Source organism: Melanerpes formicivorus, unplaced genomic scaffold, assembly GCF_026170545.1.
Source record: "Melanerpes formicivorus ecotype bairdi unplaced genomic scaffold, bMelFor1.0.p_v2 SCAF_14, whole genome shotgun sequence".
NCBI lineage: Eukaryota > Metazoa > Chordata > Aves > Piciformes > Picidae > Melanerpes > Melanerpes formicivorus.
Window position 1 is genome coordinate 7796642 of NW_027142366.1, and position 23927 is coordinate 7820568.

At 40.5% G+C, this 23927-nt stretch overlaps 2 protein-coding genes across 4 annotated transcripts; one reads left to right on the forward strand and one right to left on the reverse strand.

Moving 5' to 3' along the window:
• Window positions 1–242: 242 nt before the first annotated feature.
• Window positions 243–19964, reverse strand: METTL9 (methyltransferase 9, His-X-His N1(pi)-histidine). Of its 3 annotated transcripts, XM_068146780.1 has the most exons (6): window positions 19558–19961; window positions 19361–19427; window positions 15339–15529; window positions 13347–13556; window positions 12080–12264; window positions 243–964 (listed from the first exon to the last, which is right to left on the reverse strand). In XM_068146780.1, exons 1-6 carry the CDS (start codon window positions 19581–19583, stop codon window positions 759–761), a joined length of 885 nt encoding a protein of 294 aa, XP_068002881.1. In that variant the 5' UTR covers window positions 19584–19961; the 3' UTR covers window positions 243–758. The 3 variants fall into 3 exon arrangements, with proteins under 3 accessions (XP_068002881.1, XP_068002880.1, XP_068002882.1); XM_068146779.1 differs by having other exon boundaries at window positions 19361–19964; XM_068146781.1 differs by lacking the exons at window positions 19361–19427; window positions 19558–19961 and adding an exon at window positions 18895–18975.
• Window positions 1556–9182, forward strand: IGSF6 (immunoglobulin superfamily member 6). The gene is made up of 6 exons (XM_068146782.1): window positions 1556–1655; window positions 3123–3476; window positions 4348–4460; window positions 5501–5557; window positions 6163–6246; window positions 7592–9182. The coding sequence occupies exons 1-6, from the start codon at window positions 1589–1591 to the stop codon at window positions 7628–7630; spliced, it is 714 nt and encodes a 237-aa protein (XP_068002883.1). The 5' UTR covers window positions 1556–1588; the 3' UTR covers window positions 7631–9182.
• Window positions 19965–23927: the final 3963 nt, after the last annotated feature.

The following is a 23927-nucleotide window of genomic DNA, read 5'->3' on the forward strand; positions in this document are numbered from 1 at the left end:
CCTTCAGCTGCAAAATGGCATATGCAAAAGCAGTAAGGATTTATGAGGCTTTGAGAGAAACGTGAAAGAAACCCAACCAAAAGCAATACATTTTTGTGGACTTTAAGCAATACTTAAATGTTGCTTAAATAAATACAAGGTTGGCTGCTACTGAGAGTTTGATTTACAACACAAAGAGCACTGCTGCTGCAGACAGGCATGGCTATGGTTACAAAAATGAACACAAAAGTTAATGCAAAAAGTCATCTCAAAAAAAGTTTATTAGCATGATTAAAAACATGTGAAGAATGACAGTAAGAAAGTAATTTAGCACGGAAGAATATCCATTTCAACAGCTTATATTCAACAGGCTTGAACTGAATGGATAACTTTATTGCCAGATTTCGTTTGATTTCTTTAACAGTTCACACTGTGTCAGTTTCATCATTATTAGGACTATTGCTTTTGTTTGCATCTGATCCCTGTTGCAGGTAAGCATAAAAAAACATCCCCCATTACTGCTGGACTGGAGAATCTGTTGTTGGTTTAAGAGCTGGTAAAAAAGAAATTCTCAACTGAAGAATCCATTTAAAAACAACCTTTTTTCCCTAATCACACTACAAAGAAATACATTAGTGTTTTGGCCTTTAAACTTCTTACTTGGTATTTACGTAAGCACGGCAACTCCCAAATTCCCTCCCTTTAAGTAACCATAAATCAAACTCCTCTTTCAGAGGCTGCTTCTTGGGTTAGATTCTGGAGATGTACTTCATACACACTTACACTGGCTTGAGGACGAAGACAGCATCATCTAGTACATAGTAGTCATTATACATATCACCTTCACATAGGTATGGCAGTCTGGTGAAAGCCTCTATGGCAAAACCAGCTTTACTGAAAACTTCTGGCAGGCTATTCACCTGTTCTTCCCAAGTGTGCCCTTTGATTTCCAAAACTTCTGAGGGCTTTTCCCACTTGCCACCTACTGAGAAAACAAAAGAGTTTTGTTTAGACTATACAGAAAATGTATACTGAGTTGCATTTTCTTGCAGAAAGCATGTTACACAGATTATGTTCCACTCCACTCCCGTTCGGAAGCAGCTCCATCTTAAGGTTACCTTCTGTTAAATTTTTAACTAGCAGTCCCAAGACTAGTTGAAAAGTAACTTCTACTAGTGAGGCTGGTGTTCAACAGACATGAAGATCTTTTCTAGCTTTATAAAACACTTTTCTAGCATTGTAAAACTCTCTGACAAAAGCTGGCTTCAAGTAGTAGAGTCAATAGAGTCAGAAAGTTAACGATGTGAAGCTTCCATCAGCAGAGCGCCACCCGGGTGGCTTCAGAATGTTTGTTCCTCTGGGAGCCACTCACTGGCTGATATGGTAAAAAGACAGCTTAAGGTCATATAAAAGTAAGAAGCTGAACATTTGTAGAGTGCTGGGAAATGTGCTGTGGTTAGTTATATCCAATGAAAGACTCTAAATGCAACATTAAACACCTCTCTAAACAGGAAGTTCTAAATCTTGTGACTCAGAGCATTCTGCAATTTCAGAGATTTCCTAAGTTCCCCTTCCTTTGAGCAGAATCATTTCCAGAGAGAAACAAGAAATGGCAGCTTTCAACGGCTTAAAAAATGTTCTAATGCTGGCATTTGACTGGATTCTGTACAGTGCTGGTAAGACTTTTTTTTAAAGCTCCTTACATTTCCCCATGTAATAGCTAAGACAAAATGTTGTGGTTATGATTTGTGACAGTTACAAAATAAGAGCAGTAAAATGTTTTGCTGAGCTAATTTCTGCTGCCTTCATACAACTTCCAAATGAAACAAATGTTAGCAAATGCTTTTTCTTCCAAAAGTCTGAAATACTCCTATAATCAATGATTTCTGGGTCAAATCCTACTGCAAAGAATGTTCTGACAGCAGCAACACGGTTTCAGCACAGCTGTGCTTGTTTGAGAGGAAGGCTTGCGAATTTCAGCAGACAGTATCTACGTGAATCAAAGCCATGGAGCTCTTGCTCAGCTCTACAGGGCCACCCAGAGCCCCGGAGTAAGATGGAAAAGGATGGAGATCAGCTGCAGAAGCAAAAGCTACTGTCTTCCACCACATAGGGTGCATATACAGCAATATTACTACAGCCTTCAGACTGCTGTAGCTGCTATGGAACAGTTCTGGTGTCAACCTGACACAGAAGCAGAAGTGCCTTTTATTTCTGTAAGAAGGAGCAGGTAGGGTATCTATCTGCTTGGATTTGGTCCATAGAACAGAGAAAAATGGTGAAGGGACAATACCAACTACCCTCCATGGACAGGCATATAAACTGCATATCAGCAGTAGGTGAAGAGATCTCAGTTTATTTTTCATCTGCTATTTTGTAGAAAGTAGAAAAGGATACTCTTAAGCTACCACCTTTGTTTAAACTGCCATATTCTCAATTCCATTGTTGAAATCATTGAGCAATTTATTTGAATAAAATTAAATGTTTGGACTCAGTCTTGGAGGCCTTTTCCTACCTTAATTATTCTATAATTCTAAATACACTAAAACAGTATTTAAATTATGTATCTCAATAAGGACTTAAGACCCTCTCAATACAGTCATACTGAATCTTACATTTCAGTTCCTTAATTAGAATTCTCTTCTCTGATTAACCTTCCTGTTTTCTCTGCACACATTTCTAAATGTCAGAACTCACAAGGAATATTATTACCCTTAGAAAGCCAGATTCAATATGTGTAATGACAGAAGAATGTCTAGGAACTATTATGCATTCTAATCAATGTTATGAAATTGCCAACTTAGAAACGTCTCCATTTATGACATTTCCACTGCCTGCCATCAGACATTTCTCCAGTGTCTAAGGAGACACTCACATTATTTTAGATATGTGAACCTTTGTAATTTTTGAAAAACAGAAATCTAAGCACATTACCACATAGGTAAAACATGAACTCCTGTGCAAGCTGTAGAAATTACCTAAAAGAAAAGTTTGCTGGAAACAAAAACTTCAGGCCTGAAAGAATTGTTTTCCTTCTTTCCTCCCACCTTTTCTCAAACAAACCAGAAGTAGCTTATTCTCTTTTTAGATAGTGCCTTGCTTTTTAACTGTCCCTCACATCACCAATTCTTCATTCTCAACAGGTGCTGCAGATAACTGCCAAGTCACTGTAACACAGCCCAGGTCTCAGGAAGCTGACTCCTCCATGCACACAGTGTTCCTAACATGCGCTTTCTCCTCCTCTGGATGCTCCTCATCCTCACCCCAAATTCTGTGGTTTCGCTTTGTAACTAATAAACATGAGGACTTGTGTACTCCTGGGTGCACGGATCATCAGAAGTACAAAGTCCATTTTTCATCAGAAAACAACATTTCACTGCAGATCAATGATCTGACTGTAGATGACAACGCTGTTTACATCTGCGGAGTAGCATTTTCAGATTCAAGTTCACCCCATTCTAAACAAACAGGAAGTGGAACAGTACTAACAAAAACAGGTCAGTCCATCATTCCTTCTTAATAAGGCATCTTAAAAGAAATGAGATTTCCTAATTATTGCCTTTGTTTACAGTTTCAAGAATGACATTTAAAATGGAAAGAGCAACAAAACCATTAGAGTAATATGGCTATACTAAAATATTAATAGTGAAAACATAGAAGGATTCTACAAATAAGCTTCTTAATCTTGTTTGCTAATTAGAGTGGTCTGTCTTATGATGCAAATGACTCTAGAATTCTACAAAAGAAGTAGCTTTTGCACTCATGTTAGCTAACCATATTCTACATCCTCTAACAAAGACTTCAGTGGCTATCAGAAAGGAAGTATCAACAGAAAAATGAGAAGTAGATAAACTGACATTTAGGGGAAATACATGCAGCAGAGTACAGGCCTCAGAACTGGGGATTCAGCGTGCCAACTTGTGAGTCAAGTTTTTGTTCTGGCATTTGCTTTCTAGTTAAGAAAGCAGTGCTACTTCATTAGCTACATTTTGGATTTATATGCCTAAGCCAGCAAAAAAACCCATAACCTAGCTGGATTATTACTTTCCCCATATTCCTTCCTTCCTTGTAAACTTTATTCAGATACTCCTTTACAAGAGCAGAAAACTGGACCCTATTTTGTGTCTATCCCTAATGGAAGGGCTCACAATCACAAACAACAGATCTTCATTGCCCTTGAAAATGTTCAGGGAAACACAAGAAAACTGATCTCACTATGGAGTTTAGGCTGAAAGTGAACCAGAAAACATTGATGGGTGCCAAGTCTTAATTCCCCAGAGAAAGGGAGCTGAAATTCAGAAGCTTAAGGCAATGATATGAATTGGAAGAACTGTCCTATATTCTAATGAACACTCACTTTCAATAAAGGAGCAGAGAAGCAGCAGAGCAATGGAAAACTCGTCTCCATCTTCATGATCATCATCTCCTCCTTACTGTTTCTATACAGCACTACTGTATTCACATTCTTTGTAGTCTACAAGGTAGGCTCAAAGTGATTTTTCTGATTTTGTTCGTGTTGTACATCTAAGCAGTTTTTACCATCTCCATAAGGAGAACAAAACCACATTCTTCAATTCTGTAACTTTCATGATTAAGCTTTTAAGAGGTGGCTGACACACACCTGCAACCTCACATGTGGCACATACCTGTACTCTCAATAGCAACCAGTTTCTTTTTTTCAGTGAAGTGTCTAACAGAAAAGATGTTCTGAACTTAAAATTATCCTGATGACATTAATCAGTAAGTTGGAGATTATCTACCAAGGCACACTCAAAAAGCAAAACCAGAAGTTACCATTGTAAGACATCAACTTTTGGGATTAGTTCCCAGTGGAAGTAATTTAAATTTAGTGTCAAAGTATTTGTGAGCTGCAGTAAAGTTACTGCAGACTGGCTTGACTTGTGTACTGAAATTCTGTTCATATTTGATACATGTACAGAAGAATGCTTCAGAAGTTTTTATGCTTATAGGAAACAAGCACATCAGAATGCACCTGGATAAAAATTACCTAACTACTGGGGTTTTAAAAAAATACAGATTAAAAAATCATGTGTAGTCAAAACCAAACACCCAAAGCTGCAACTGGAATCCTTACATAGCAACGAGACTTTGACATGCGAATGAGGACTTCACTGTCCTAAGTGGTATGGTAAAACAGTTCTTCTCTGTAGTGATCACTGTCTAAGCATAAACTGGGTGAACAAGTATAGGGGGAAAAACTAATCAAGCCTTCTTCAGGTGAAAAACTGCTCTCTGTGATGACATTGGGTAGCACTTCAGGCAGGCCCCACTGTACTCAAAGCAAAAAAATACTTGCAACATAAATTACAAGAAGCTGTTAAAGGCTTTACGTGCTTACAAATCTGTTTGTCCTAATGGTATAAGCTGAGACAATGGAAGACTTCTACCTACAAACTATTGTACATAGCAGAATAGCTGAAAATGTTTTCCTTTTGCAATCTCAGCAGTTAGCTGCTAATCTTGTTTTAATAATTTTTTATTTCATTATTCTTCCCTCCAGTTAAAACCAAAGCTGCTAAAGAAAAGTAGGAAAGAAGACTCAAGAAGAGAGGACTGTGTATGTTATCACTTTGCTTGCCTTTTTCCCCCCATCATTAAGTATTTTGGGCATTGATTTTATGGCCAATTGATGATCCAGTTAAAGAGACATTCAGAGCTGTTAAGGCTTCATTTGTACAAAACTCATTAATTATTGAAGTTACTTAATTTATTTTTAACAAGTCTGATACAGAATAAACACCCTCTCTATGGTACAGCTTCCTTTAAAGTAAATTTCATTGGAACTTCTGAAAAGAACAAGTTTTACTATTATTATTTTTTGTTTGTTTGTTTAAATGGTGCACTCAGGTAAGATCTGATGTGTTTAAGACAAGGCTGTTAAGAACCTCTATCATCATGTATCCTTGAATAAAAATCAGAAGCAGTACATTTAAATATACATTAAGTAAGGTATTTATGTTAAGAGATGTCATATTAATGTAATTTAAAAGAACATATGGTTTGGCAGGCAGAAGGGGTTAAGTGCTGTTGTGCAGCATTCCCAAACACATGTAACAAGGGGGAAAATAGCAAAATAATCTACAGAATTGTAAGAGGTAGTGAAAGATGCTTTCCCCAACTTTGTATGTAGCACTGACTTCAGACATTTTAAATAATTGACAGAAAATCAAGAGTGGACGACAAATTTTTCATGCAATTGCCCAAGAACTTCGAAAGCAGAGGTATGCTGAGCATTGGCAACAGCCTGTAAGTATCTGTCTACTAGTACTGAAATTTATGGGTAAAAGAGGATCTGACAGTTTCTAAGAATATTTACTCTGAAAATACTTTCCTTTTTCAAAGTTGCTACAGGTCTAAAGAAAGCATTCTAACACTGTGAAGTGTTCTAAATGATCATACATACACAATTTTTAATATATAGCTTATAGAATGTATGTGTGTACATTCAAAAATGAGGCACACATTTGTATTTTGCCAAGAGGAGGTCAAGGTCTCAACAAGTGGTTCTGAACTGGTTGGTAAATGCATAGAGCCATTAGGAGTTCATTTTAAAAGAACGTTTCTATTGTAGTTCCTTGTGCTCCCTTAGCCCAGGACAGCTTTGTGACAGAAGCACAACAAAACGCTGCAAGAGCTCTATGACATTCTTACTGATTCTTCTCCCTCCTTCAACTTACAGAGTCTAAGCAAAATATTCAACATGACTAAAATTGATGTCACCATTCCAGATTCATGCCAATGTCTTGTATCACAGCATCACAGTATAACTAAGGTTGGAAGAGACCTCGAGGATCATCAAGTCCAATCTATAAACACAGACCCCATGACTAGACCATGGCACCAAGTGCCATGTCCAGTCTCCTCTTGAACACCTCCAGGGACAGTGACTCCACCATAGTGGAGTTTGTATTTGTATGACCATAGTACACTATTGTATGACCATGGTACACTAATTTTGCATATGCTGTATAAGTTACAACAAAAACAAACTGAAACAAAAGAAACCCCACCCCCAAAAAAACCCAACCCACTTTAAAAAGTCACTTCTATTTGCAAGCAAAGAAAAGGGCTTCAATATTCTGCTTCCAAAATGTTGATTTTCTTAAGGAGCAGTAAAAATTCTTTCCTATTCTGAGCACGGACAGCACCACTTCAGAGATGAAAGGAGAAACCCAAAGAAACACAGAACAAAGTCAAACACTTCTCCTCTATACATTTTTATTTCTTTTATTTCCATACAGCCCCTATAGTTTTCCTCTGTAATTATCCCTTTGAAGACTTAAAGTCCCTGCTGACATGACCTGGTCCATGGTTTGAGCATCAGATATGAACACAATGAAAATGAGGGATATGTTTTACTGCCTCTGTGCTCCCTGGAGATTGGGAAAAGCCAAGAGGAAAAGAAATAGGTTTTGAATTCTGTAAATGTCCACATGGACAAAGGCAACTGGGTAACTACTGAGAAAGGAGTTTACTGAAACAGTAAAGAGATGGAGTTTGCCTCAGAAGAGAAATTCTACCTTAAAAAAAAAAAAACAAACAAGAAAAGGAAAACTCACAGTAATTAAATATTTCTACACTCTTCTCCTAGGATGAAGTGGAAGATGACACTGTTTACCAGAACAGATGAGCATATGCATAGTTCAGATTTGTTCAATATTTCTCATGCAAGCAAAGGGCACACGAAGTCAAGCTTCTTCACAGACTTCCTTGACTTAAAAAGTGAGGGAAAAACCTTGCAAGACAGCATTCATCAAGAATATTTTCTGAACAAATCACCAAACCCAAGCACAATGTACATTACATCTATGTTATATATTCTTGCAGAATGGAAAATGCAGTAAGAACTGTGGTGAAAGACTCCATCTCTTGTAAGATAACTGCTAATGCTTCACAGAGTTTTTCTTTTTTCAGTTAACTTTAGATAATTCTATGTCTTTTTTTAACATAAATTTGCATGTATTGCTTTTACATGACCTGAGCATTTGTGAAAGATGTATGATAATTAACAGCAACTAAAAATAAACCTGTTTCATAGGTGCAGTTCTGGGTTTACTCATGTTAACATGATAGCTACACAGACCAACAGTTACTGAGCCTTAACAAAGCAAACCCCATGTATTCTGTAGACAGGCACACAGGAAAAACAGACAACATAATTCAACAACTATCATGTTAAAGCCCATTTGACCTGGGAGCTTCTTCCTAGCCTATTCAGGAGAGGACAGTGGTCATACTGCAGGAGTGACTTTGTCACTATGACAAACAACCCACATCTTCCAGTTCTACCACCCAAAGTTAGGAGTACCTGGAACATCAAGTTTTGTCTTTAAGTGCCTGGCCAACACAGATACAAGCATGAATACATAAGTATACTACATAGTTGAGGTAATAGACACGTTTGTTTGAGGGTTTTTTGAAAGGTACAATTGATACTAAAAGATACTGAAAGAACAGCTGCATCTTTCATTGTAATTTAAATAAAGCAGGGCTTTGTTTAACGAATAAAACTGCATTTCTCACTTCAGCAAGATGAGAATTGACAACTGAGACAAAACAAGGGCCCATCTAGCACATTACTCTTTCCAGCTAAACATAGCACCAAGTACTTCAGGAAGATGGAAAACACCTTTGCCTTCTTATCTCTGTCAATCAATCACAGGAACGTTAATGAGTGCAACAAGAAAATGCCACCATCCCAGGCTGCTGGTGTTTACTACTTCTGTGGCTGAGATTTTTATTTCAGAGACACTTCAATTAGTCTATTCATGTATTATCCAATAATGGCTTTATATAAATATGATGTCTGCATTAGGAAATACAAAAGATCTTTGTATGACCCTATGGGATATCTAGTAAACACAAAGTTATAACAATACATGTCCTTACGTGACTAGTCTAATACCTATGATTCATCTGGCTTACCTGCCAAATCTACCAAATCTAGACATGTACAGTAAGTGCATTACTTGTTCTGTGTGTTGATAAAACTGAGCAGTCCCAGAATGATTTTCTGATTAACCTTTTTCGGACTCTGGGTGTCACTGTAGCACCAGAAACAGCAAGCACAGAAATGGATTTTACCTTCTCCTCCACCTTGCTTTGTTTGCTCTCTTTACAGCCAGTTTAATGTTGTTGACATAGTTTCCACAATTACCCTCCTGTTACATTAGTGTAACAATCAGAGCATTTCATTTTGATTAAAATTTCTCCATTTCTGGGAGCTGATCTGTACACTGATCAAATACCTTATAGTTTCATAGTTTCATTCAGGGTTGCAAGGGACCACACGGATCATCTAGTTCCAACCCCCCTGCCATGGGCAGGGACACCCCACACTAGATCAAGCTGGCCAGAGCCTCATCCAGCCTGCTCTTAAACACCCCCAGGGACGGGGCCTCGACCACCTCCCTGGACAACACATTCCAGGGTTTCACCACTCTCATGGTGAAGAACCTCCTCCTCACATCCAGCCTGAATCTCCCCACCTCCAGCTTCATTCCATTCCCCCTAGTCCTATCACTACCTGAGATCCTGAGAAGTCCTTCCCCAGCCTTCCTGTAGGCCCCCTTCAGATACTGGAAGGCCACAATTAGGTCACCTCGGAGCCTTCTCTTCTCCAGACTGAACAGCCCCAACTCCTTCAGTCTGTCCTCATAGGAGAGGTGCTCCAGCCCTCTGATCATCCTTGTGGCCCTTCTCTGGACACGCTCCAGCACCTCCACATCCCTCTTGTAATAGGGGCTCCAGAACTGGACACAGTACTCCAAGTGGGGTCTCACCAGAGCTGAGCAGAGGGGGAGGATCACCTCCCTCGACCTGCTAGCCACACTTCTCCTGATGCAGCCCAGGATCTGATTGGCTTTGCGGGCTGCAAGTGCACATTGAGAGCTCATGTTGAGCTTTTTGTCCACCAGCACCCCCAAGTCTCTCTCCTCAGGGCTACTTTCCAGCCAGTCACTGCCCAGCCTGTATCTGTGCCTGGGATTGCCTCAACCCAGATGCAGGACCCTGCACTTGCTCTTATTGAACTTCATGAGGTTGGCTTGTGCCCACCTCTCCAGCCTGTCAAGGTCCCTCTGGATGGCACCCCTTCCCTCCAGCGTGTCTGCTGCACCACACAGCTTGGTGTCATCAGCAAACTTGCTGAGGGTGCACTCAATGCCACTGTCCATGTCCCCCACAAAGATGTTGAATAAGACAGGTCCCAGGACTGATCCCTGAGGGACTCCGCTTGTCACTGGCCTCCACTGGGACATGGAGCCATTGACAGCCACTCTTTGGGTGTGGCCATCAAGCCAGTTCCTTATCCATCTAGTGGTCCACCCATCAAACCCATGTGTCACCAGTTAGGACACCAGGATGTGGTGCGGGACAGTGTCGAAGGCTTTGCTCAGGTCCAGGTAAATGACATCAGTTGCTCGCCCCTCATCTATTAATTTTGTCACCTGCTCACAGAAGGCCACCAGGTTGGTCAGGCAGGATTTGCCCTTGGCAAAGCCCTGCTGACTGCTCCCAATCACCTCTTCACTATTCTTTTGAGCAAGTAGTGACTCCAGGAGGATCTGCTCCATGATCTTTCCAGGCACAGAGGTGAGACTGACTGGCCTGGAGTTCCCTGGTTCCCCCTTCTTACCTGCCCTTATCCTCTTTTCCATTTGTTCCTTCCTCTAAAACTTGAAAATTTCTCTAGGCAGGTAAAAACTATTTTTAATCAACTGCTACAAGGAGTTACCCGAGTCATGAAATGTTTTCCTCTTTGAATGTTGCAGGTATGTATTTTTTGTTAAACATAAAGCATATGTACATATCTAACACTTTAAAAAGTGCATCACCTTGTAAGCAGCTGAATGAAAACACTGAAATTCTAACATCATTTTTACATTTTAGGGACAGCCTGGCAGTTCACAGTCTATTTCTTTAGACTGCAGTTAAACAGATCCTAAGTGGGAAAGTTTCAGTGGAATGATAGATAGCTTTCTTCTTTTGGAGTTTATATGGGCCTATATCCATGATAGTAGTAAACAGACAAACTGAGTATGTTTAAGTTTCTGAACACATTAAGAAAACAAAACTGCCTTAAACAAAGTGACTTATCTGCATGTCACCCCCATAATCAAAATGTTTGGCTTACAAGTCATCTTGCAACAGATATCAAATTTCAACAAGTAGGAATGACTGAGCTCAACAATCACAGAACAGGTTGAGTCCCCCGAGATTCATACACCTAACAATCTCTTCTCCCCCCAGCATACTGTAGATTAATGACAAAGGATACAAGTGGACTTAGAGCACTTTCTTCCTTAATTTATCTACCTTCTGTTGAGCCAGAAAGGTGCATGTGATCTGTGATGTGATTACCCAACAACATGCAGAAAAGTAGATGGTGGGTGCTATGCTATTGCAAAACTCAGTGACATAGGTACACAAACAAAAAAGCCACACAAAGGATTTCTCAATTTCTGCTTCTAATATGCCAATGCAAGACTAGAAAGGCATTGCTGTTATTTGGAACGTTACAGAATCTTTAAAAGAGGAAGTCAGAGTGTTCCATGTCACAGGAACAGTAAGTTGTAACCAAACAGGCTTGAAATACTCTACAGATATGTAAGTCCCATTTACATCACACTGCTCTTCAGGCAAGTTACAAAAGTTACACTGTATTTTAAAGCACTTCTTCTGGTGGCACTATTTTTTATACTCAAAACTTCCCCTCCCCAGCCTCTTCTCCCACCAAAACACCATTGGCATACAGAGGACAATCGATCCTATTTGATGCATTTGTGATTGCCTGAATGGTGAGGTTGTTAGTTCTGCATTTTCTGGGCACATGTGCCTTTCCACAGAGAAGTCCTGATACTGAAGGAAAGCTAAGTGTCCCAACAATGACTGATGAACACCAGCTTACATCACATGGCCTCTTTACCCATGATTTTATACTTCTGAACACACACTGTGCAAGTTATTTGTAAAAATCAAACACAAGCATGCCAATAATTTATTCAACATTTAATTTGGGATACTATAACCCACAAATAATTTTTTACCTGCCTAAATAGCTATTAATCTGTGTACTTACCATTTTCCACATATGGATGAAATGGCAGAACTAGTGCTAGAATGACTCTGCCTCTAGTTGGTTCCAGTACACTTCTAATATCTTTTAATACAGTCAGTGGTTGATCACAGCGATCCAGCAAATTCAAACAGCTGATAACATCATACTGAAATCCTATGTTTTGCCATTCATTTATTCCAAGCACTCTACAAAGGGAAAGAGATGCAGTTTGTTAAACATAAGCTGAGTTGAGAGAGAACCACTGAAGACAAAAACTCTCTATGGATGTGTTGATATTGCGGGTAAGGTCAGCCACCTATGCAATGAGAAGAGCCAAACATGGTCCTTCTGGTCTTTCAGAAAAGCAAAATAAATCAGCAATGGCTGTGGCTGTATTTCCAGCCCTACAAACCCTTATACTGCCTTATAATCCCCATATGAAGGAGACAAAAAACAAACCCCCAGGTACTAAAAAAACCATGTCATCCTAGAACAAAAGTGAAGATACTTCTTAAGGAAGAACAAAGCTGAAATATGATTAATGGCTTGCTGCACTCTATCCACTCTGATTTATCAGCATACATGCCTAGATTGCAAAGTAGCTGTTATATTTCCACTCAAGGACAGGTGAAGAAAAGAAATCCACAGTTACTTCATCCTTTGGGTTGAACTCTAGTGCCTAAAACACTATTACTTAACAAGCCTGTATCTGCTGCCTTTAAGAATATCCAGGAGCTATTGTGACAGCAAGAACAAAGTTCTGAAAGTGCTGAGGATTTTGTTATTGAATATTATTCAATCTTAACAGCATGATCAAAGCATAGCAAGAGCAAAAGAATCCTTACAGAGGCATCTATACTGTGGAATTAGATAGACAGACTGTTATGGTATCCCTGCTACCAGGATTCAGTTTGCTTTCTCTGCAGTACTTGCGTCTTCCTCATGCAATTTTGGAGTGTTCAGTTAGACCACTCATCTGAATTTCATCTTCCTGACTCCCTTCATCAAAGCAGTTTCTGCAAACTATGAAGAAAAACACTTCTTTTGTTGAGACTTCTTGGACAAATAGGCTGTTGCCTATCTTAACTGGTAACAACAGGGCATAGCACTGGTAAGAGACATCATCAGATGTGTTTGTTTTCCTGCTTTTGTAGAGGTTAACTTTTTCCGTAATGACCAAAAAACAGAGGAATTGCCTGAATACACTGCAGTTTCATTACATATTACACATAGATTACATTGCTATAATGTCTGATATAAAAGATGTAGGAAGTATTCAGTACAATACCTGTATTTCTTCTTCTGAAGCTGCCATATCATAGTTTCAGACAATTCAGTGGCATAGATTTCTTCAAAGTGAGGACTCATGACTTTAGTGACTTCTCCATCCCCAGCCCCTAAATCGAGAAGCCTGTGGGATTTCCATTCTGGATTAATTTTAAGCAGTCTTTGAAATTGTTCTGGGGAAAACACAAACATTGAGCCCCTTCCCAGCAGCCTGAAACGTAAAAATGAGAAATGATCAGTATTATACAAACTTTAACAGGCAGGCAAATGAGGACATTTAGAATGTGCTTTGGCAGCAACCAGTCACACACAATAGCAAACAAGGTCACTGCTCAGATAAATTTTAAATCCAGTTCAACTTGCCCTGCACTTGTCAGAGATCAAAAACTCACAGCCACATGCAGTTGCAGTGGTTAGGACTTCAGGAGGAATTTGATTAGGTAAGGAAGAGCTCATGGGGTGCAGCTCAAGAAAATGACTGCATTAAAAAAAAAAGGGGAGGAGGAGAGAGGAGGAGAGAAAGAGGGAAAGATAAAGGCCAAATCTTTTTTGTCATATTTGCAGATTTTTACCTCTGATACCTACCTTAACAAAAAAACCAGATGAATTACCAAAGGAAATAAAATGGCTGCAAACACAGAAATCTGCACAATGAATGAGGAATAGGATGTGGAAGTAGGAGGGAAGCCAGGGAACAGATTGGGAAAAAAAGCAGAAAAAGGAAGGCTGAGGGTAACACTGCTGGAGTGGCAAACAAGACTCTCTTTTTTTTTAAATTGCATGTTACAATGGCTTTTGTTGCTATCCTGCATTCAACATGAAGAGCTGTGGAATAGAAAATAGGCAACTCATTAAGGAATTGGGTAGAGGTGACAGTTGGATTCCTTATGGCTCAAGTCAGTGACATACCCGCCCATAACTGTTTGAAGACTACATAGTGACAGATTTCAGCTGTCATTGCAGAATTCCAAAGATGAAAGAATTAGGAGAAAAAGCAGAGGAAGAAGAACTGGTCAGTAATAGACTGAAGACAGATGAATATCCTTCTTTAAAACGATGCTGGATAGTAAGTTAAAGACAATGAACAGAAATCTTTTATGTTCAAGGGCAAAAAAAAAGGTAAACAAAGATAAAAAGAAGGAAAGAATAAAATAATGTGAAAAGAAAGCAGTCTAGGAAGGACTGACTGTACTAAAAAACACCCGAACAAACAAGGAGGAGAGAGTATATCAAGTGATGAAAAAAAATCCCACTAAAGCAGGATATTAAATGTATAAAAGCAAACAGAATTCAGTCAATTTAAGTAAAGCCCCCTTGCAGCACACTTGTGTCAGCCCACACTGTATAATTGGCTCATATCCATTATTCCTAACAGCACTGTGAGGTGTTATTCAAAGCACTGGAGAGCCTTTGAAAAAAAATGGAAGAGAAAGGAAGAAGAGGAGACCAAAGGGACCTTTATATAAAGCTAAAAGTAACTAAGAACACCACAGGGAAGCACATAAAGTCATCTGGTTAGAAACTAAGGGGGGAAAAAAAATTATTTTTCTAGCCTTAGTAGGCAGCTATTATCCTCACATCAGAATCTGCAGAAGTATACAGTATGTGTAGAGGTGAGGCTGGTGAACAAATCAGGGAAGATGTAACAAGATGCAAGGGCAGGGGAAGAAAGCAGAGGGTAGAGGGATACATTGTCTAACACAAAGAGAACACTCTCTTATTTAGAGGGAATTTAATTCAAGTAATGGTTATAAAACACAATTAGAGTCCACCAATTGTCTCTTATTAAGTGCAATTACCTGTCCCCCCCACACTGGAAATGGTGCTCTTCAATTAAGAAGGCTGACTATGAGGAGCACAGTAGGGCATTTCAGATCTGTTAAGACTGCCAAAGGGAAAGCTAAAAATTTAAGAAAAGCTCAAAATCAAAAGGTAGGGCTGAACATTTGAAAACTTTAAATCCAAATTGTATTTAGGTTGACTTTTCACTTACCCATTGATAGATGTTCTAGACATAAAAAGGCTGAAAATAGAGGACACAAAAGAGTGATAGAGCTGGATAAACAGCCAGCCTGATTTCTCGATACTGTTGTTTAAGAAGATCTGTGTTCCTTGGTCAAGGTAACTCTGGACAAAAATAGGCTGAAGGGATTCAGACAGCTGTTCTGTGTTGCAGAAATACCACTAGAGAAAGAGATAAAGAATGATTAAAAAGTTCAGGAAAATAAAATCAGCAGTAGTTAAAACAGACTGAGTACATGGAGGGTTATTATCAGTTTCTGTAAATATAAACACTCAGTTTTTCCTCAGACTTTTCCACAAACTTCAAGATTAATTTAACTTAGAGTTGAATTGTAACCAAGTGAGGACAAATTACTTGCCAAGAACTAATGCTTCTAATTTTTTTTCTTCATCATTACCCTGTACTTCGCAGAATTCCACAAAGTAAATTCCCTGGACAGCAAACACAGGGCCTTTATGGAACAGCATCACACTGATAAAATAGTATGAGGTGAGATAGCACTGGTTTCTACTTTCCAACTCACTCTCAATGTTTCCCCAGGCATACTCGAAATCAGCAAGTGCATTTGCAGTATTTTTCCAGGAAAGGAAACAAAAAATCCAGTCGATATGTTAGACCACAGTGTCTGTTTCACAGCAATGCTGGACTATATTTGTCCACTTAACAATACCAACAAGCAGGTCCACAAGTCTGCTGAAACAGTTATGTCTATGGAGCTGCCTCCCAGCATCTCTTAGTAAACAAAGGAGCAGGTTCTCACATCCAAAAGTCATCAGTGTCAGCAGAAAGGCAGTTCTGCACTTTTATATTTGTAAAACCCAACACCCGAGCTAAAATAGGTGAGTGATTCCTTCCACCTTGTCTTCCCTGGTAACAAGCACTCTCATACAACTTAAACTAACTCTGATATGAAAGCTACTCTTCAACTGATTATGAAGAAAATGAAAGCTACTTTTTGATATCAAAGCTAGCCAGAAAAGTAACAAACCATACAATATCCTAATACTTTATTATCCATATGTAAGACTTATCTAAGCTCCTTCTTAAACACACTAATGCTGCAGCATTCTGGAACGTCAACACTGACATTAAAATTCAAAAGGCTGCTCATTGCTAGGTTGTAGAGCCAAGCTAAAACTGCCACTCAATATACAGAACTTAAAAAAAACCTTTCAGATGTCATTTAATTAAGATCATGGTTATTATTTTTCACTCTCTTACACTTATGTCAGCCTTTTAAATCTCCTAATGCCATTGTATCTGTTTTCTAATATCAAGAATTATTTCCTACAGCTAACACTCCCTATCTCCCCCTTAAATCTTGCAATAATATTCCTTAATCTGGCTCCGTATTGTATTGTATAAATAGGGAGCTGTAAATATCTTAAAAGAAAAACTGAGAGTTTTTAACAGAATCTTGTAAAAATGCACATAGAAGGACAATAAATGGTCAGCTGAGGTAACTCCCCAGCAGTTTAACACCTAAGATTTGGTCTATAGCCATACTAAGCAAAATGTATACTCATACCCTGATCCTTTCCCATTCATCACAGTCACTTGATGCATGTTTACACACTATTCAGCACAATGGGACTTCCAGTCACTACTGTAATACAAATAATAACAGGACAGGACAGGCTGGGATAAGTGTCAAATTCATTCATGAGGCTGCTGCCTCACTACACTGGACAGGTTTGGAATAGCTTAGATTATCTGACAGAAGAAAATGTATACATCTATCAAAGCTTTGGGAAACACAGGTTTTGTTCCACAAGCAGTATGACTACACACATATGCTGTACCTGAGTGTATATATCTTTGTTCTGCACTCAACTGTCACCTAGAGTTTCAGGATTTGACCATGGAAGCCAACAGTCCTACAAGTCTTGCCTTTAAGACTTTCAAATATTGGCATAAACACTAGCAGAATGATGGTGACAACTGTGAGAAGCTTGCTTCCAGGAAGACTACTGGCAACAACCTATGGAACACTAGTGAATGACAGACACACGAGCAAACTACATAAAAAACCAAACCAAAGCAAAAAAACCACACACCCACCACCACCAAAACACCCCAACAAAAACCCCACCACCAAACAAACAAGAACCACCCACACAAACAAAACAAACCACACAAACCAAAGCAAACAAAAAACCCCACCAAAACAACAAACAAGCAACAGAGGGGAAAAAAACCCCAATCTATATTTAAAATGATAAAATTGGTGAAAGTCAGCTTAATTCTAGAACTACTTGCTGAGAACAGAGCAAGTAGTTTTCCTCCTTATACAATATATGAAGTGCCCTTTCCAGTTTCATGACAGAGTGTATCAATCTCTTACAGCACAACAGCAGAAAAAACTACAGCACAAAAATCTGAAAATACCTTTGTTTTAGTATAAAAAATAAATTACTGATAACTCTTGTTTAATACTAGTGAAAGGAAGAAAGTGTTCTTTTAAATTGTGTAAAACTAATGAAGTCAATAAAACTGCAGAGTGAAAGTGCCAGGGGCCTCAATATACAATCCTTATTTAAAAGTAACTCCACAAACTCAGTAAACATAAATCTTAATAAATAATCAATTCTTTACGTTTAAAAATCTCGATCAAAGGAACTAGAAATGGAGAGCATTCACTGCAGACCATCTACCTGTGAATGGCATAATCATCTCCATAACAGACTTCCTTGGTCAGCTTGTTTTTCTAGTACAGTTTTTAACAACACAGGAGACTTTCAGATTTCCTTTGTTCCCCAGAACTTCTTTTTGTCAACGTAAAGTCTGCTTCTCTTTGTACTCATGTACTGAATGATCCAAAGAGCCCATAATATTCATTACACTCCAGTAACATATTCATTCAGGAGCAAGATTCTCGGTGTCACTGTCCACCCCGAAGACTAAAACAGCTCCAATAATGGATCAGGGGAAAAAGTTATGATGGCTAATTATGTTCTTTGGTACAGCAGTACTCAAGTATTTATGCTACATCTTCATTAACTTGGATCTCTGTATTTTACGCAGAGTGAGTATCTTCCTCCAGCAGTAAGAGTTGTTATTAGCCCTCCTGAAACCCTGTCAGATTTTGGTAAAAGGCAGACTTAAACGAATTCCAAATGCAAACACATGACACAACTATTGCATCGCAAGGGTATAGTCCCTAACTTCTCCACAAAGTGGCATCCACGTGCCTGTACTGCCCAAATACAGCACTAACCTTTTATTGCAGTCATATCACATTGCAAACTCATCTCCAGCTTTCCGTCTACTACTGCTCCAAGGCCTGTGAGCTTCAGCTTCCCAGTTGCTCACTTTTTCTCATTTTCCGCTAAACATCCCAACAGTACTTTAAAACGCCTCTGTGATTACAGACCTGCCCCATTCAACACCACCTGCAAACTTAAGCGCATTCACAGAGCTCACCAGGCAAAACGCAAACCGGTCTCCATCTCTCAGAAGCTCCGACACCTAACCCGATGCCTCACCCACCTCGGGACACCGCGCTGGCTCCCCAGCTCGCCCTTACCGCGGGACTCGCTCCAATGACCCTCCCGCGGCGAGCACCCGAGCCCACAGCACGCTTCGCCGGCATCCAGTCCCGACTACATTTCCCCTGCAGCTCTTCAGCTCCTGTACCTCACCTTACGTCCCCAGCAGGCTCCCGGGCGTATTTCACACGGAGGGCACACGTCAACTTTCTCACCGGGAGGACCAAGCTGCTCCCTCTCTTTGTCTGGCGCTGCCCGGCCCGGTGTCCCCCTCAGCCCGAACCGCGGATCCCCGCTCCCCTCTCCTCCGCGGCGCCGGTAACCTCAGTGCGTCTCGGCGGACGAGGACAGCACACCACACGCACCCCCACCCCCTGCTCCCGGGAAGGAGGGGGCCCGGGTGCCTGCCGGCGCCGGGGACCCCCCCGCCCGGCCCCGCCGGGCACAGGGAAGGAAGGCGGGGTGGGGGAAGGGCGGGAAGGGCGGCTGGTTCTGGGGCTGTACCTGGTGGTTCTCTCTGGCGCCCGGGGCTGGCTGGCTGTGGCTGCCCATCATATTCGCGTAGAGGGACCTGGATAAAGGGCTCCTCAGGTATCTGGCAGGGCCAGACCACATCCTCCTCCTTAGCACCCACAGGAACAGGGTGTAGCAGCCCAGCCAGCACAGCCACAGTCTCATCGGGGGAAGGGGCGCGGAGTTACCCCCTCCCGCTGTCTCTTCTCTCCATGGCAGCAGCGGCGCCGGCAGCACGCAACTCGCCCAGCTCGGCTCCGCTCCCCTCAGGGGCCCGCACACACGCTCAGGGCGGAACGCGCGGCGCCGCGGCAGTAGGGGCCGGACGGACGGCTTCGCTGAGACACGCTGGGGCCTAGAGCGCACCCGCTCCCTCCCTTTCTCTCGCCAATCACAGGGCAGGCGGGGCCATGGCGCGGCACGGGCCTCCCCGCCGGGCGCTGCTTTCAAATCTGAGCGGAGAAGGCTGGCCGCGTCGGGTCTTCCGTACCCCTCCGTTCTTCCAGCTCCAGACACCGGCGGCCGCGGCGGGTGGGCGGGCAGGCAGCGACCCCCTCACAGGGGCTCGCGCCGGCTCCCTCAGGCGCGCACGTGCTTGGCGCCGCCCTGTCACCCGCGCTGCGCGTGCGCAGGGTGCTCCGGGCGGGAGAGACTCGGGGCCGCGCGGGTGAAGAGCCACCGCACCTTTCCCTGCCTGTAACCCTTCGTGGCATGCCTCGTACGCTGCCTTGGCGGTTCAGAGAACCTACCAGGAATTTGTACCTGTCGTTAAGGTTCAAAACGTTGTGAGGAGTTAACCAGTTCAATATTTTCTTGGCTGCTAGCACTTTGAATAAATAGATTAGAATTAACCGGGTTGGAAAAGATCTTCAAGATCATCAAGTCCAACCCATCACCCAACACCATCTAATCAACCAAACCATGGCATCAAGTGCCTCATCCAGTCTCTTCTTAAAGACTTAGTGATGGTGACTTCACCACCTCCCTGGGCAGCCCATTCCAATGGTTAATCACTCCTTCTGAGAAGAACTTGCCAACATCCAGCCTAAACCTGCCCTGGCACAGCTTGAGACTGTGTCCTCTTGTTCTGGTGCTGGTTGCCTGGGAGAAGAGACCAAGCCCCACCTGGCTACAACTTCCCTTCAGGTAGTTGTAGACAGCAATAAGGTCTCCTCTGAGCCTCCTCTTGAATGCTGTAAGGTGGAAGTAGCGCTTACCTGCTGTGTGTTGTTCCAGTTAGCTATGTTTTTCAAGTACACAGACATTTGGGGTCAGTAAGCATGGAGGTAGTGATATTACCTAAATAAAACCCAACAACTAAAACATTTCCTTTTGATCAGATTTGAAAGGCTGTGAGTCTAACCCCTTAATTTCTTGGTAATGATGACACTGGAAGTCAGACCACCACAGGATCCTGGCTTCTACCTGGAAGATCTTCTGATCATGTTTATCACATCCAACCTTGCTTATCTTAGGAAATCAGCAAAACCAGAGAACAATAGAATATTGCCAGAGGAATTTTCTGTTCAGTTAATACTCACTGATGTTTAACCTCCTTGAGGAAAGTTTTTGACATAAGAGCTTTAGACAGTTTTCCACATGAAGATTTTTTCAGATGGGCTAAGATGCCTTTTTAGTCTATTTTTATTTGGTTTGGGATTAGGACTCTTCTTTCTATGTATGTTCTGGTTTGCAAAGATAGATTATTTTTCCCCCTCCCTCCAGGACTAAACCAATATTATAATCAAAATCCAAAATGACAAAAGGTGAATTTGCTGCTTTTAAGACAGACACCTGCTCACAACGTGTAAGCCAATTGCTTCAGGTTAGTTATACACTGTTCACAGGGAAGCAGGTCTTGCTTTCCTCACATGTAAGACACAGCTAATGAATTGCATACCAAATAAATTAATAAATAGGCCAGCTTTTGTCTTTGCATTGTTAGTATACAACCTGGAGACATTTTAATGAGGTTTTTCAGAGTTCCTACCCAGTATTGTATTTGTCATTAATATTCTGCTGTAGTCGTTGTATACTAAGCAGATTTTTCTCTTGACAGGCTGTAAAGAACACACTATCCATGCAGATTTAGGTAGTCATTTTGATGTATTGTAATTTGCATATAGGCTGGTGGAATTGTAACCAATTTCTGGACAATCTCAGAAAACTATTTGTTGTCTAAGTGTATGCATACATTGTTCTCAGCAATTTGTGTGCTGGAAGAGGATATAACTCTTTTTCCCCTTTCTCCTCAACTATTTAGATAGTGTTTCTTCTTTCTCTTGATGGAAAATTTCTATAATCAATTGAAAACCTAGAGGCCCAAAGGTCCAAAACATACCTGAAGGTTTTAACAGCCTACATTTGCTTTGTGGTGATCACAAGCAGCCTGGGGTTCTGGAGCAGGGCTCTCATATTCTGACTTTCCCCAATCGAGTACAGCAATAAAACAACTTTCATTTTTATTATTTAAACAGTAGTAAAAAAGTGATTACCAGAAAGAAGTCTTTAAGATTACTATAGAAACCTAGCTAAAATCCTCTCCCCTAAAGGTAAGCCAGGAAGCCCAGCTGTGGGTGGGTCCAGCTCTCTAAGACAACTCCTCCAGTATCAGCTCTATGTTCCTTTACAAACCCAGCTAGAATTCTCTTTTGACTGTACGTACTACTGTACTACCGAGCCTTTTCCTCGGCTGGTTTCATTCTGTAAGAAAGAGCTCAGAAGTATTTGTGACTTATCTTAACTGTTTCTTCCCGTTCCCGATTGCCTTTCCTGACAGCACCCATTAAGCTGTACAACTGTATTCAAATGTAAACATCCTACTAGCCACGTCAACATAGTACCTTCATAAATTACTAAGCAGTTCCAAAGTCAGCACAGCGGGAGACTGGGGAGGTCATTTTGTACAAGATGAGAACAGAGGCAGGCCTGTAAGCTCTGCAAGATGTAAATCGTTTTTTCTACTTAAAATGCTTTTGCTGTCATTTATTCAATGCTTTCTCTCTATTACTAACCCTGTATTATATTACTGCTGTATTAGACTAACATTCTTCAGTGTCTATTGGATAGCATCCTTTCAAATCTAGCAGACACTTTTTACCTATTGATTTTCTATAAATACAATTCATTCAGTGTATTAAGATCTAAATTCACAGAATGTATAGAGACCAAAAATGGGCTTCAAGCATCAGATTTCTCGTTCTCTGAAGCTATCATGTAATTTCATATTTTATATTATTATACACACTTAAATCCTCTTTATCAGTCATGACACCATTTTAGCCACTCTTAAATTATCAAGATTAAATGAGGGCATTTATCCAGCAGCAGGACTCCAGGCTCAGATACTGTTAGCTAACAAGGAGAGAAAGCAGCCAAACCAGCTGTTGCAAGACACTGAACTTTTGCCTTTGATCATCCTTTACTTGATTCATGGCCAAAACCAATCATGTAGGTTTAGCAGAGGATAACAAAGTTTAGTAGGTGACAGAGAAACAGAGAATAAGCAATGTCAATCACCACATACTGCCAACAACATTCTTGTACTAAGATTACCACCTGAATTTACAGCAGTTTTCCAGTTATTTTTTTGCGTTGACTATTGGTGTGATGAGAGACACTTTTCCCCCTCACCCTTACAGCACGAGAAATGGAACAGACAAATGGGAAAACAATAAATAATAAATGTGCAGCATTATTAATATTTTACATATTAAATAATTTGTATTTTATGTCACAGATTTGTTTTCCAAACTAATTTACTCTCCCCCAGTTAACCTCTCATATCTTGAGGCTGTCTTGCTTAGACATCTTTTGGCCGTTTACTTTTCCTTTCTGAATTCTGAAGATGCAGCATTTAGAGAGGCTAGTCAAACTCTGCCTGCAGTCGTATCACTCCTTACTCCCTTCTCATTTTGCAAATAAAATGGTATTTTTACTGAACATTTTCCAGAAGAAAAAAAAATTCAGATCATTTCAAAGAATTTTAACTCTTAAAACCACTTACTAGTTTTCTTCACAGTATTACAGTATTGCCAAGGTTGGAAGAGACCTCGAGGATCTTGTTGTCCAGCACAGTACTCTTCCAGTTGTCATCTAAGAAACCCTATTTGTGGAGTACTAACATTTCCAACTATCAACACACATCATCTATGAGGAATGGATGAACACATGAAATTTAGGAAATACAGCAGCAGTAAAGAAAAATAAAACTATGTTCAGCTATTTGTTACTGTTTAAAAGAAACTCTCAGGGAGAAAACTTTCATGCTATGAATTAAAGATTATGTTAACTTAAATTCCTTTAGATTTTTTGCCCTTTAGCTTTTGCTTTTCTGCTTTTCAGGCACACAATTCATACACACAATGCAGTAAATGTTTTAAAATTCAGAATCTAAACACACTGCTATTTGTGCAAATAGTCTTTAGAAGTATGTAAATACAAGTGACACTAGTATGTGTACTTAATGCTATTAGCATGTACAGTGCAAATGAATAATGATCTCTCTGACAAAACAGAGATACAAAGCAGGTAACACAACTTAAAATTTCACCACACT

Bases quoted from the DNA above. Each gene is read 5' to 3' on its own strand.
- METTL9 (XM_068146779.1), bottom strand. From the start codon at position 19,534: ATGAGACTGTGGCTGTGCTGGCTGGGCTGCTACACCCTGTTCCTGTGG. The intron at 13,557-15,338 runs GTAAGTGAAAAG...TTTACGTTTCAG, and splicing joins TCTAGAACATCTATCAATGG to GCTGCTGGGAAGGGGCTCAA. The intron at 12,265-13,346 runs GTATTGTACTGA...TTCCCTTTGTAG, and splicing joins CTTCAGAAGAAGAAATACAG to AGTGCTTGGAATAAATGAAT.
- IGSF6 (XM_068146782.1), top strand. From the start codon at position 1,589: ATGGCAGCTTTCAACGGCTTAAAAAATGTTCTAATGCTGGCATTTGAC. The intron at 4,461-5,500 runs GTAGGCTCAAAG...TCTTCCCTCCAG, and splicing joins CATTCTTTGTAGTCTACAAG to TTAAAACCAAAGCTGCTAAA. The intron at 6,247-7,591 runs GTAAGTATCTGT...CTCTTCTCCTAG, and splicing joins CTGAGCATTGGCAACAGCCT to GATGAAGTGGAAGATGACAC.